Source organism: Drosophila persimilis, unplaced genomic scaffold (assembly GCF_003286085.1).
Source record: "Drosophila persimilis strain 14011-0111.01,24,50 unplaced genomic scaffold, DperRS2 tig00000431-arrow-pilon, whole genome shotgun sequence".
In the NCBI taxonomy this organism is placed as follows: domain Eukaryota; kingdom Metazoa; phylum Arthropoda; class Insecta; order Diptera; family Drosophilidae; genus Drosophila; species Drosophila persimilis.
This window is the reverse complement of record NW_020825312.1, coordinates 1,584,186-1,597,183: the sequence shown is the minus strand read 5'-3', so window position 1 is coordinate 1,597,183 and position 12,998 is coordinate 1,584,186. Positions and strand designations below refer to the sequence as shown.

The window sequence follows — 12,998 nt, the reverse complement described above, 5'->3', positions numbered from 1 at the left end:
GCGGTTCGGTTCGGGAACCCCAGCCCCCAGCCCCCAGGCGAGGAGCAGGAGTACGAGCAGAAGCAGGTATACTCACAATTAATACGTAGTCGTGTGGGCGAGCTGACGACAACCTGGCGGGTCAGGCGATGCATGCTCCGGCAGCGGAAGGACTGCGATTCATCGCTCTCCTGCAGATTGTGGATGAGCAGCTCGCCAGTGGGCAGCAAATGGAATTTTCCGTCTGCGAAAAGTGGAAAGCAGAAGGAGATGAGTCAATTATCGTGCGAAGCTCTTTTCGAGATGGATGTCCAAGGCCAGTCCGAACTTCGAACATATCCCCTCAACCTTTAACTTCACCGCATGCACGTACTTAAGGTATTCTTGAGGGATAGACAGAAAGCAGTTTTACAAAAAGGGAGAGATTTCCAAGCCGAGAGTGGGAGAGAGAGTGGCTTAGGGCGGGCTAAAAGCGCTTCTCAAATTGCTAAAGGACAATGTTAATTATGCACGTAAGGAGGGGAGAGCAGATAGCACTAGTGGTAGGTGCAGATGGTTGTGGCAGTTAAGCAGGCAAACATGTGAGGCAAATACTGCAAACAAACAATGCACTTTGTTGGCTTGGGAAGCCGCTGCCACACAGGGACAAGGATGCAGACTCGAGGCGACTCGAGTCGAGTCGAGTCGAATCGAGCCCCGTTCCGTGTCCTTTTGGTCCGCTTCGTCGGCAGTCAGAAGTCCCTACAGTCAGTGGCAGGGATGCACATGAAGCAGACAGAGAGATGATGCCTCATCCCTTCCTGCCCTGCCCTGCCCTGCCTTGCCTTGCCTTGCCTTGTCCTCCTGCACTCCTGCCGTGTTACTTACCGCCTTGCAACGAGGGATAGATGTAGATAGCGGGTTCATGAACCCACGAGACCACTCGTACCAATTCCTTGACAAACGTGGGCACCACACAACGCAAAATGGCGGTGCAGCCCCGCGACGCGGATAGGACCTCCACATCCACTTTGTAGGCCTGTGCCACGACTGCGGAACACACGAAAAATACGAGTATATTTCATTTAATATGCATCTCTGGACTGGGCCATGCCACGGCCCCCATACCGCATCCCGCATCCCGCATCCCGCATTTCACTTACCAGCCCGCACTTGCACGTCCCGGGACACAATGCGCCCAACGGAGTTGCTGGCGATGCAGCGGTAGATCGTATTGTGGATGTCCTGGTGATAGGCAGCTGCCGCAAACGGCATCAGGACGAGGGTGCCGTTCCGCAGGACACGTCGCACTCCGTGGATCTCGGTAACGGCAGTACCGTCCGCGTGCACCCAATCGATGGTGGGCTGCGGGCTACCCGAGGCGGAGCAGTCCAGCCAGCCGCCCGAGGAGTTCGAGAACTCCACTCGTCCCGGCGGCTCCATCACGAATCCAGGACCACGCAGATGTGTTTCAAACGGTTCACTGCAGGTTGCATCTGCATGATAAAGATGAAACGAAAAGAGATTTGAAACTTAGACAGAATATACAAGCATAACTATGAGGTATTTATTTATTATTTATGTCAGTATCAGTTATTGCACTCGTAATTTACTTTTAGCAATCATGCAAGGAGATCCAAATATTATTTCTTTTGAACTTAACTTTAAACTAGAACTTTGGAATTTTGGACAGCCTCCACAGCTTATAGTCATGATCGTATTCTATTTAGTTATAATAATATCCTAAGTTGGCAGGAATTCTTAGTTTATTTCTTCTGGATTGAAAACTTTTCTTCAAAAATCCACATCCCTAAAATTTTCCTCTTAAGCAATATTCCCAACAAACTACTGGGAGGAAGTACATGATATATGTATATTCCAAACCCCTCGAAAAATGTATTCCATGACTACGATATTCCCAGGCATTCCATTTAGAATTTTGGTACGCATTTGGATTCAGCGAAAAGGCATAAAAACATTTATTGCTATTTATATGCAGTGCCATAAAAATATGCAATAATCCGTGAAAAGTGATATGGAAAATGCATAAATTGTTCAGAGCCCTCTTGGGTATGGGCGTGTGCCCGTGTGGGTGTCTCCTTTTAACCTTTTTGCTCTTTAATAAGCAAGCCGATTTTGTAGGATACCCAGGATACAAGGCAGACAAGGCATTGTCGCCCATTTCCATTTCATCCGAAGCCCCGCTCTCGAGAACAAACAGATTTTGCCTTATCTTAAATTAGAATAACAATTTCGTCTTTAGCTTGGGACTTGGGCTCCCAGTTGCCGCTCCCTCCTTTCCATTGGGGAGTTTTGGAACCGAGTACGATTACATACATATATATATATATATCTATATATATATGTATATATCTCTATATGTATATATTTCTCAAATTGACATTTCGCTTCATATTCCACATGAATGCGCCTCGGCTGTCTCTCGTCTGCCCCTGCGGCGCTGTGCAAATCCTTGCAACTCGTTCAATCTCCAACAGCCGTCCCCCCTCTCGCTCTCTTCCCTTCTCCACGAGTCATTGTGTCTGCAATTAGAGTTGTTTTTTGTTGTTTTTTTTTCCTTTTTCTTTTCCATTTTTTTCCGAGTTTCTGTTTTTTTTTTTTTTGCCTTTTGTACGGGTTTTTGTTGTGCCTGGCCAGGCGCTTTTTGTTTTATGCTCGACAGCATGGATTTTTATGTAACTGCTTTCTGGTTTCGTCTCCGTCTCCGTCACCGCCTCCTCCTCGTTCCATTTCCAGTATTTTCCCCGCTGATTTCATGGCTAGCATATCCCGGTCCTACTCAGATTTCTACTCCAGCAGCCCAGCAGCCCAGCAGCTCAGCCGCAGCTCCCGGGTATGGGCACGGGCACGGGCACGGGCACGGGCACGGGTCCTGGACGCGGATGAAGATGAGGCCTCTGCCAGGCCATAAAATTATTGCAAGTATGTCTTGAGTATGCCTGGCACTCGTCTCTCATGGTAGAAAGGGTATGTTTTACGAGCATGTGCCTTACAGTACGGCAAGATCTCATGTGTGTGGGTGGGTTTGGGTCTGGGACCGGGACAGGGACTGGGTGGTGGGGTGGTGGGGAGGTTGGGTTGCTTGAGCGGTTGGGTGGGTGCATGTACATCCACTTGTACGGTTTTTTATTCTTTCCTGCGAAAACAAAAAGTCCACCCTCCCCTTGTTCCTGTGCGTGTGTTCCGCTCTTCCTTTTGAGCTCGCCAGGATGTGTGTGTGTTTGTGTGGGCTTTGTCCCCACTCGGATTCCTTTCCTTTGGGCTGTTCGACTTGTTCTTCGGCCTATGGCAATGGCTCGGCTCGGCTCCAATGACGAATTCCAAATTCATGAAACTTCTCTTAGCCAGCGCTGTATGCGCTTGCCAGAGCATTTCGATCTTTCGGCAAAACGGCAAGAATGAGAAATATCTACTGGAAGAGCTAGTTTGCGTTGAGTGGTTTCGATTCGATGTACTGCATTCCCCATTTCATGATCTTTCGTAAACCCTTGAGGGTTAAATGTATTTTAAAAGACTTGCGAAACCCCTACTCTTATATGAAACGATTTCGAATAATCAAAGAACAGTTTAAAGTCGACTAAATGTCTAATGTTTGCCACTTTATATGTAAGAAAGAAGAGGTTATTTATTGGAATTTAACTCACGTTTATCTCTTAAAATTCGAGTTTTATTGGGGAATTGCATAATCAGTAGAAACCCTAAACTAGTTCATAAAAGAATAAGGGATATTTTCTCTTGCAAATCCCATATAATCGCGTATGTTGACACTATAGAATATGGGGTTTGGGAAAGAGGAATTTAAGTAACCAATCTTCAAAATCGATAAAAGGTCTCTTACTAAGTATTCGAATGTTCATCGAAATGTCCATCGATATTGCATTCAGTAACTGTTTTCCAAATGTATCTTTTCCTATTAAAACCTATTGAAATTTGCACCTCTGCTCGTTAAGCCAACAATTTGGTTTTAACGCCTTCGTTCCGTTTCGTTTCGGCCATTGGAGAAGCGCATTAAAATTGTCTCCATTTGCCTCAAATTTCCTTTCCAAATTGTTTTCTCCAGTTCCCTGGGTCTGTACTTGCAACTGGCATTGCAACTGCATCCCCGCATCGGCCTGTCTGCCCCTCGGCTTTGGCTCGCATTTCCGCTCGTTTTGTGTGGAGCGTCCCCGCCCCCGCCTCCGCCCCCCATTTCCATTTCCACTCCCTAGCGAGTGTGCTCCTCCGCCTCCCCCCGCCGTCCACTTGTGCGAGTCTTGAGGGGTTACTTTGCCGAGCTTCTCAGACATTATTTCTGTGTTCAGCTTTCTTTTCAGTCCTTTCTCTCGACGGTACTTCCTTTTTCTCTCTGTTTGGATTATGCCCTTTTGGCACTTTTCAAAATTATTTCGTAGCCTCCAGGCGGGGGCACATGTACATATAAGTTATGTATGTATGTATAAGTGATGCATGTAGTGTCTCCGGCTGTCCCCGCCACAGACTGCAGTGGTAATATTTCTAATGGTGCACGATCTGGGCACGAGCTCCGTCTGTCTGCCACCAAGTCCCCTTATAAAGAGATGGACTCAAAGGAAATTTAAGTAACCACGGATATTCCCGGGCGAGCGCCTTGAACGGAACTGGTGGGCCGGACCCGTGTAAGCAATCAGGTCGAAAAATACAGGAAATTCAATTTTTATGCTCAATAACAGGCACGGAGGCGTGACCCAAACACCCAAAAGATATCGAGGCTCAATATTGCTGGGGAAACGGCAAAAGAAAAACGGAAAAATAAAGGAAAAACTTGAAAGAAGTTAAAATGTTTACAGACCAGCGCGCAAACCAACAACAGAAGCAAAAAAAAAAGAAAAAATAAAAAAACAATGGAATGAATAATAATTGTGAATAACTTGATTTAGTTGTGTCCTTTTTTTGGGTCGACAAAATCTCTTATTTTGCTGAGAATAAACAAAATACTGGAGCGCTGTAATGCTGTCATAAAACTTTCTCCTATTAACAGAAGTTAAACTCTGTAACTTATCATTAATAATAAATGCGAGTGTTGCCATCTGGAGCACACATATTTTTCTGAAACTTTTTCCCCGCACTTCATTAATCCTGCAGCAAATTAAAGCGTTTGTCATAAACGATTTAGAACACAATCAATCAAAGTGCATAGAGAACTTCTCCATAATTTTCCATAATTTTTCGGACCCTATCCCTATACGTATATGTTTATACGGGTGCATGTGGAATCCTCCATATAACTGCCGTCTAATCGGATTTGTGGCGATGCTGTTGCTGCTCCTGGTGATTTTATATAACGTATTATATTTTATGTTTATCTGCATGGAAATGAAATGACAACATCGAAAAATGTGAGCCATCTCTCACTACGAGACGAGGACGAGGACTAGGACGTGGACGAGGATGAGGATGAGGATTGTTGCCCCCCGAGCAAACTGTGTGTGCGCTTAGACATTGAGCAACAATTTCATTTGCATATTTTTCATTTGCTCCCCAGCTCCGAGCTCCGGCGAGGGTGCAAATATACAGATACGAAGACATACATATATTTGGGAAACATGAGATATCTGTGTGGCATTTTGATAATTTTTTTGAGCCAAATATACGAGATGCGAGTATGTAGGGTCCCCTTGTAGGCCCCCCACCGAATGCTGGAGCTAGGCAATGAAAATTGGAAATATCAAATTTCGAAAAAGGTTTCCCCCGCTGATACGAGTTTGAAAAGGTCGATAGGTCCATCGAATTCTCTGCTCCTGACACATTTCATTAGGCAGTCCCACACACACACACAGACACACAAACACACAATAGGATAATGCTGGAAGGATAAAGAGGTTGGAAGGGCCTTTGGAGCGGTTTCTGTGGAGCATAAATTGACGCCTGGTTTTTATCATAAGGCCATTTCGTACGAGTATTATGTAGAGGCGATTCGGCCTTAGTTTTTCTGCCACTTTTATGGGCTTCTGCTCTTCTTGGCCGGTCCATAAAGCGGCCAAGTCATTTGCACTTAGTTCGTATCATAAATTACGGAGCCTCCCTCTCGCCACCAAGTCCTCACTCATGTGAATCACCATAAATTCAGGTCTCTATGTGGTACTGAAGATTGCGTCTTGAATGATAATAAAGTGAGTAATTGCCCCCGTACATAATTTCTGGCAAAAGTTTCACTTCTCCTCCATCCGGCGCCTAATACCGCCTCAAAGTCCCGGAGAATTTCCCGCCCAAAGCCCCTAAATCCTTTTGTTTTATTCACGAAAAGGCGTAAAACCGAAATCCAAAAAATATGCCGACAGCTGTTGGGACTTGCTACAAAAACACACTGGCAAAACGGGGATAACTTGGATGCCTTGGAGGCGCGTGCCATGCGACTTAGGCGGGACAAACAGACGGGGGGACCGGAGACCTTCTCCTAAATGCCGGCAGCCTGGGCTTAAGCGTGTGGCAAGAGATTGGTTGCGGGACTGCGAAGGTGGCACCTACCAAGATGGAGCAGCAAACAAATCACGAAGAGGCGGCTACTAATCCACATGGTTTCCGGCTTCTGTTTTGATTTTGGTCTGGATTTTTGGTTTTGGGTTCGGTTTCGGTCTCGGTTCCTCTTTCTCTCTCTGGGGCAGGTTTCTCACGGACTTTCCTCGCGTGGCAATGATTTTTGTAATTTTGATTTGATTTGGGTTGAACTCTTCAGCTGATTTACATTTCAGACACTTGACTCTTTGGTTTTCTTTGGCACAACTTTTCAATCTTTGTTTTTAAAAAAAATTGTTTGGGTGATGATGATTTGGTGTTTTGTTATGTTATGTTTTGAGGGACTGCATGGCCAGGACTGAAGATTCACTTCATTGCCGGCACACACTCTACTCGGAGCTAACACACAGAAGTTGAACGTAGAGCTCTTCCCGTCCAGACGACCGACTGCCAGCAAGGACTCAACTTGACTGCGATGCTTGGATGTTCGGATGGAAGCCACCGTGTGGCACCGTGTGGCACTCTCTCGAAAAAAAATTCACCACACTCACGGAACCATTCGTACTCGCACTTCGTTCATTCACTTCGCACTTTCGTTCGCTCCGAGTTGCATTCCCCTTTCTGCATCCGCCAGATCCGTGCGTATCCTGCGAACCTCGAAAAGCAACTGCCGGATGCCGATTCCGATTCTGATTCTGATTCTGAGTCCGTTGGCTCTGTGGTGGCTATGCCTTGGCGGTGCAAGTGGCAGCTTTGCCAGCTCGACGCATGCGCCCTCCCGCCAATTGTTGTCTGAGGTTAGGCACGGCGCTTCGAGCGCCTTCTCGAACAGCTGTGTTTACACTGGTCCCCCAGTGAAGGAGCGACCAGTGCGGGGTGGGGTGTATGGTGGCTGCCACATGCCACATGCCACATGCGTGAGTGCCTTGGCTAATGTTTCAATTATTTGGACAGTTTCATCTTTTTTTTTGGCATAGCTTACGATTACGCCCCACGACCTGTGCGATGATGATGGCAGTTGGAGTCTTGATGGATGGGTATTATCTATCAGTTTAATTCGATTTCCATATATGTATATTCAAATGTCAAAGGAATGTCTTAAATGTGTCTTCAAGCAAGGTGTTTTTAGGGAAAATCCATTGATTTGATTGTCTGACCACTGGATGACCACTGCTCGTCATATTTTCGACATGGAGCTTTTCCCCCTGTCGCTGGTGAATACATATAGTAAATGGACACAATGAGATGAATTATGGCAGCTACTCGCATCAAATGGGCTCATTATTTCCATTACAAAGAGTTTCAATTAGCCGAGCATACAAACAAAGCCTCCACGTGGAATTCATCAGTCCTGAAAAAGTTGGCCAGGCCAAATCCTGGGCTCACATCCTAGGGCACCGTTAATGGACTCGATCTTTATTTGCATAATTTACTTGGCATTATATAAAACAATTTCACACTTAGGGCTCTGCTCTGCTCCGCCTGCCGTCGCATAAATGTTGTCTGCTCTTTTGGCGCTGCTGCTAATGAGCGTCAGGGGAAATTATGGTCTACAGAGACGAGGGTGGGAAGAGGGGGGGAAAGGGAAAAGGGAGCTCTGCCAAAATCATAATACTTGGCCTAAAAGCATGCGGCATGATTCTATCTCACTCGACATTGGGGCTGTCGCTGTAGCTGTCGCTGTAGCTGTCGCTGGCCAATGTTTTGTTGATTTTGTTTTCTGTTGGGATGCGTAAAAAGTGTGAGATGTGGGTGTTGCAGGGGGGATGGGGTATGGGGTATGGAACCGCAACCGCATGCCGCATGCTGCCTGCCGCTGACACACATTAGGCACACCAAGGACACCGGCAGCAGCAGCAGCAGCAGCGGCAACAAACACAACAATAAAACATAAGCCAGAACCGTGTTTGCTGCCAAATTTATTGCGGACCTGCTCGCATTTCCCACAGAGCGACAGAGCGACAGAGCCACACAGCCACCAACAAACAAGCAACAGCCAACAATAGCAATATTCATGAGTGTGTTTCTTGTATCAGTGGCAGTGCTTGCAACAGTATGTGTTCTATGTTTTGTGTCTGTCTGTGAGTGAGTGCTGGCTGTGTGAGGCGGCTGTGTGCGTGTCAGTGTCGTTACTAATGACAACGGGACCGCGTTGCGCATCAACGAGCGACACCAAAAAGTCATTGACTCATTGAGTCCCTGTCTCCCTCCCTCCTTCTGTGTGTGTTTGTGTTTGTGGCAGTGGCAGTGGCAGGAGCCCTGTGCTGCAATCACCCACCCCCTTGGCGCCAACACCACACAGCTGCAGCAGCAACACTCTCTGGCTCAAGCATCGTGGGGCTTGTTTGTTTGTCGGTTGGTTCGCTGGTTGACTGCCTCTGCCTCTGCCTCTGCCCCTGCCCCGACCACCCCACCAGCCAGTGCGTGCCGTGCCGTGCTACACACGTAGCACACTGCAAAAACAACATCCACATCAACCGTTATGGCTGGCCACTGTTCACTCTACTTCCATCCACACTCCTCGGGCCCCACGCGCCCCACGCGCCCCACTCTGTCATCATTAGACATTGTCAGGTGGTGGTGTGCCGTCCAGCAGCTACAGCAGCTACAGCAGCTGCCTTGGCACTTTCGGCCATGCAACTGCAACTGCAACGTGTGCCAAAAAGTGTGTGTGTGCCAAAAAACCAGGCCATGGCATAGCAGTGGGACACAATTTTGCGTAAAGTTATGCATGATTTTTCTTTATATTCGTTTAAATTTGCACTGGAAATGCAAACCGCTTTTAAATAAAATATATTTCCCGTCATGCCATTGCTATTAAACAATTTTCACTTTTGCACATCAGGTAAACTTACAAATTATATGTATACTCGTATATTTGATAAGCTTCAGAATATTCTGCATATGATTTACTAGGTGCTTTTAAAAAGGGTTCTCCTTCTGCTGCCTTTGGTGGAGTGTCCTTCTTCTGGGATTGCATTCAGTTCAGTTATTCAGTTGGTCAGTTGTCTTTTGCAGATGTGCATCCATTGTTTGAGTGCATTCAAAGGCTCGGTTCATTTCCGATGCCGGCCACTGGTCACCCACCGCCTGGCAACCCAATTCTATAAATCTGCATAACAATTATGATCCTGGTACTAAGTATTAAAAACAATAACAAGGAAAGGACTGTGCCCCAGCCCCAGCCCCGGCCACAGTCCACGGCTACGACTACGGCTACGGCTACGGCTACGGCTATTAACCATTCCGGCTCTGCTGGCCGTGTCCTCCGACAATTTCTAAACCAGAGCGGATGGCCAGCCTCGGGAGTCGCATCTTCAGATACCCTGGTAGATGGATCGTTCCAACGGCAGATATACATATGGTATATATCATATATACTCCATATACTATAACCAGCTATATTTTCAAGTAATGATTCATTCTGCACGCTGCAAACATTTGCTCAATCTCATAATACCCTCTGTAGGGAGATTACAATGCGTTGGTGCTGGCAGCTGGACCCAGGATCCAGTAGCCTGACGGACAGTCGGACAGACGGACGGACGGACAGCCGCACAGAGCGATGTATCTGCACTGCGCGATGCTGCTCTTCTTGTTGTTGCAGTTGTTGAACGTGGCATTTATGCGCCTGTTTGCTCAGCGTTTTGTATGTAGGTCAACATTTGCACGCTCTATGACTGACGTCAACATGGACCAGGCCTGGTCCCGGAGCCTGTCTCCCTGTCTCCCTGTATCCCTATCTCCCTCTGTCGCTCCTCCTCTGGTCCGTTTCCGTTGCCCGTGTTTATGTTGTTGCTACACCTCGCCCGCAGTTGCTGCCTCATGTTGCTGCTGTTGTCGCTGTTATGACAAACACCCACCCACGCGCCTATGTACGATTCATATACTCGTACAGCAGCTGACCAGCCCCAGCCTTAACACAGAACCTGCCCCAACATCGTGTGAATAGTGCGTTATATATGACCATTCGTTATGTATGGGGCAGGACATACACATATACATATGTGTGAGTGTGTGAGAATGGTGGGAGTGTGTGTTTGGTCCATGTCCATGTATATGCAGAGGAGAGGCATGCATCACTATTGATTTTCATTTCTGCGCGTTTTACAACACGCTTTGTTGCATTTTATTTGCGCTGTCATTGACAGCAACAGCCACCATCTGCACTCCACATGCCACACGCTTTTTGTAGCGTTCTTTTTTGGGCGTTGTCCACTACATTTTTAATTGGTATACAGATGGGGCATTGGGACGCCGCGGATCTGCCTCATATGTGAGTCGACGGCATCGGCGGCGGCGTCGGCATCGGCATCGTCGTCGTCGGCCCCCATGGCCTCCCTGGCCTGCACTTGAAAAACGCAATCGTCAACGCACTTTACATGTTTTTCAATTTCGCTTCGAGTTTTTCTCGAAATGCTTTTCCCCGCATTTCCTCCCGCAATTCCTTTGACAACATTCATGCAAACGTCATTCACCATAATTACAGCCTTGAGGCCCCCGCGGCCGGAGTTTTCATACCAGTATACACATACACATACACATACATATACTCTGCTCTGCTCCGTTGATTGTTTATTGATTTTCATGCGGCACTTGCATTTAGCATTTTTTAATGACTTTTTTACCATGTTGTTACTTCATTAAAAGCCAGATATGTTTGCGCAAATGTTTCATTTTTTGTCAAAAAATATCTTCAAGTGGTCGAGCACTCAAAACGGGAGAAATAATTAGAGTGGGAGGGAATCGGAGGCGGAGACGGGGACGAAGACGGTGACGGAGACGGTGTCGTTGTCAGCATAAAGAGATTTCAATAAACCGATGATAGGGCGGAGGATTCCCGAACAAAGAGAATCACATACATCATTACAATATTTACCCACTCTTAACCTCCCCTCCGCTGCTCCGCCTCCGACTCCACCGCCTCCGCCTCCCACGCTGCAAAGACAAAGAAGCTCCCGCTGCCAGCGACGGCAGCGGCGGCGACGGCATTGAGGAAGCGCATTTGCATGTAACACGTGAGCTTACAAAAGCCAAATGACATTGTTTGGGGGCATGGAGGGTCGTGGCACATAAATTAAAGTGAGAGTGTAAATGTGTGGCAAGAGAGGGTTGATGTTTGACACACACACACACACAGACAGCGCACACACTCACAACCCCATGTTGCAGACATCCTTTTTGCCTCAAACTTCATCTATTCAGTGTCCTCCTTCTCCTGCTCCTGCCCCTGCTCCTTCTTCAGCTCCTCCTCCTCATGGTGTTGACAGTCGGCAAACGGACGAGGGCTGGGGCATTTTGGGTTTGAGTTTGGGTTTGGGATTGGGGGCCAGCAGATTGATTTGTGAAGCGATACGGGTATGACGATGCCTGCACACGCCTCGATGCACATACATACAAATTATGCAAAATGCATTTGCAGTCCAAGTCGACTTGGCGGCTTTGTGTTGTGCCAAAACGTTGCACATTAAATAATTAAAAGTTGTTGCAACAGTTACTAAACCGCCTGACTTGATGCCACGCGCCGAAGTATCTTATACCCTGAATGGGACTATTTTTAAATTATCGGTTCATACAGTACTAAATGCAGTACAAAACATAGCGAAAACTGCCCCAAAATGCCACAAGACTTGTTCCTCCTAGTTCACTCGCAAAATAATACACACTTAGGTTGGAGAGCGGTTCCTTCTTCCAATGAAAACAATATAGCCCTCCTCAAGGGTATCGCATAGCGGAAAAGTAACGAAAATCTATTGCGAGCCATAAAAAATAGATTGTTTTAGGATCGTTTCTGTCTATATTAAACGGAAATTGCAATGGCAAACAATTTGCCAAGTAGTTGTTGAATTGATATCGTGGAGGAGGCGATAAGTTCGAGGATTCCCCCCAAATGTGTGGCAGAGGGAGAGAGAGAGACAGAGACAGAGAATTCTCTAAAGTTTTCCCCTGAATTTCTGAATTCCTATTCGTGGAGCGGAAATTGCGATGAAAGGGCCACACACACACTCACACATGCACAAACGTATACAAAATAGAGATATGTACATATGTATGTATTTGTAGACAAATAAACGTTATTTAGTTTCCGCTTTAGCTGGAATGACAATTGAGAAACTGTAACTGCTTGACGAAGAAGTTTATTAAAGAAAAGTTTATTTCATGTGATTCGGTCATAAAATAGGAAATTTTCTAATCGTCAAAGTTTTGTGAAAATTGACCAAATAGAAATATGATTTCGAATTCAAGTTTGCAATGTGAAGATACAAATGAAAGCCTCATAAATATGGTCAAGAAATTGGGATATATGGGGTCGAATGTAATAGAATTGCGAAAGATAAAACTATGGGTAAATCGCATATAAAAATTATTTTCACTCCTTCGTCAATCCCTCCTCAAGGCAGATTTCCCTCACTTATTAAATGGTTTCATTTTCCTGCCACAAGAAAATGTTTAAGGTTCGAAAATAATATTTTCCATTAAAGCAAAATATTTATGTTAAAGCGCATTCTTTTAAAATCGTTTTTCCCATATTCGTTTAAGAGACTCGC

General features: G+C 46.3%; 1 protein-coding gene across 2 annotated transcripts in view; it reads right to left on the bottom strand.

Annotated features, from left to right (window-relative positions):
* LOC6596106 (Down syndrome cell adhesion molecule-like protein Dscam2) overlaps nucleotides 1-6,998 on the bottom strand; it is a 29,041-nt gene extending 22,043 nt beyond the window's left edge. For both annotated transcript variants that reach the window (XM_026989771.1, XM_026989770.1), the window contains exons 1-4: nucleotides 6,463-6,998; nucleotides 1,122-1,454; nucleotides 847-1,008; nucleotides 77-223 (exon numbers count right to left, since the gene is read on the bottom strand). In XM_026989771.1, the coding sequence (XP_026845572.1) occupies nucleotides 77-223; nucleotides 847-1,008; nucleotides 1,122-1,454; nucleotides 6,463-6,511 (691 nt within the window). In that variant the 5' untranslated portion in view covers nucleotides 6,512-6,998. The remainder of the gene's footprint in view (nucleotides 1-76; nucleotides 224-846; nucleotides 1,009-1,121; nucleotides 1,455-6,462) is intronic.
* Between the last annotated feature and the right edge of the window lie 6,000 nt (nucleotides 6,999-12,998).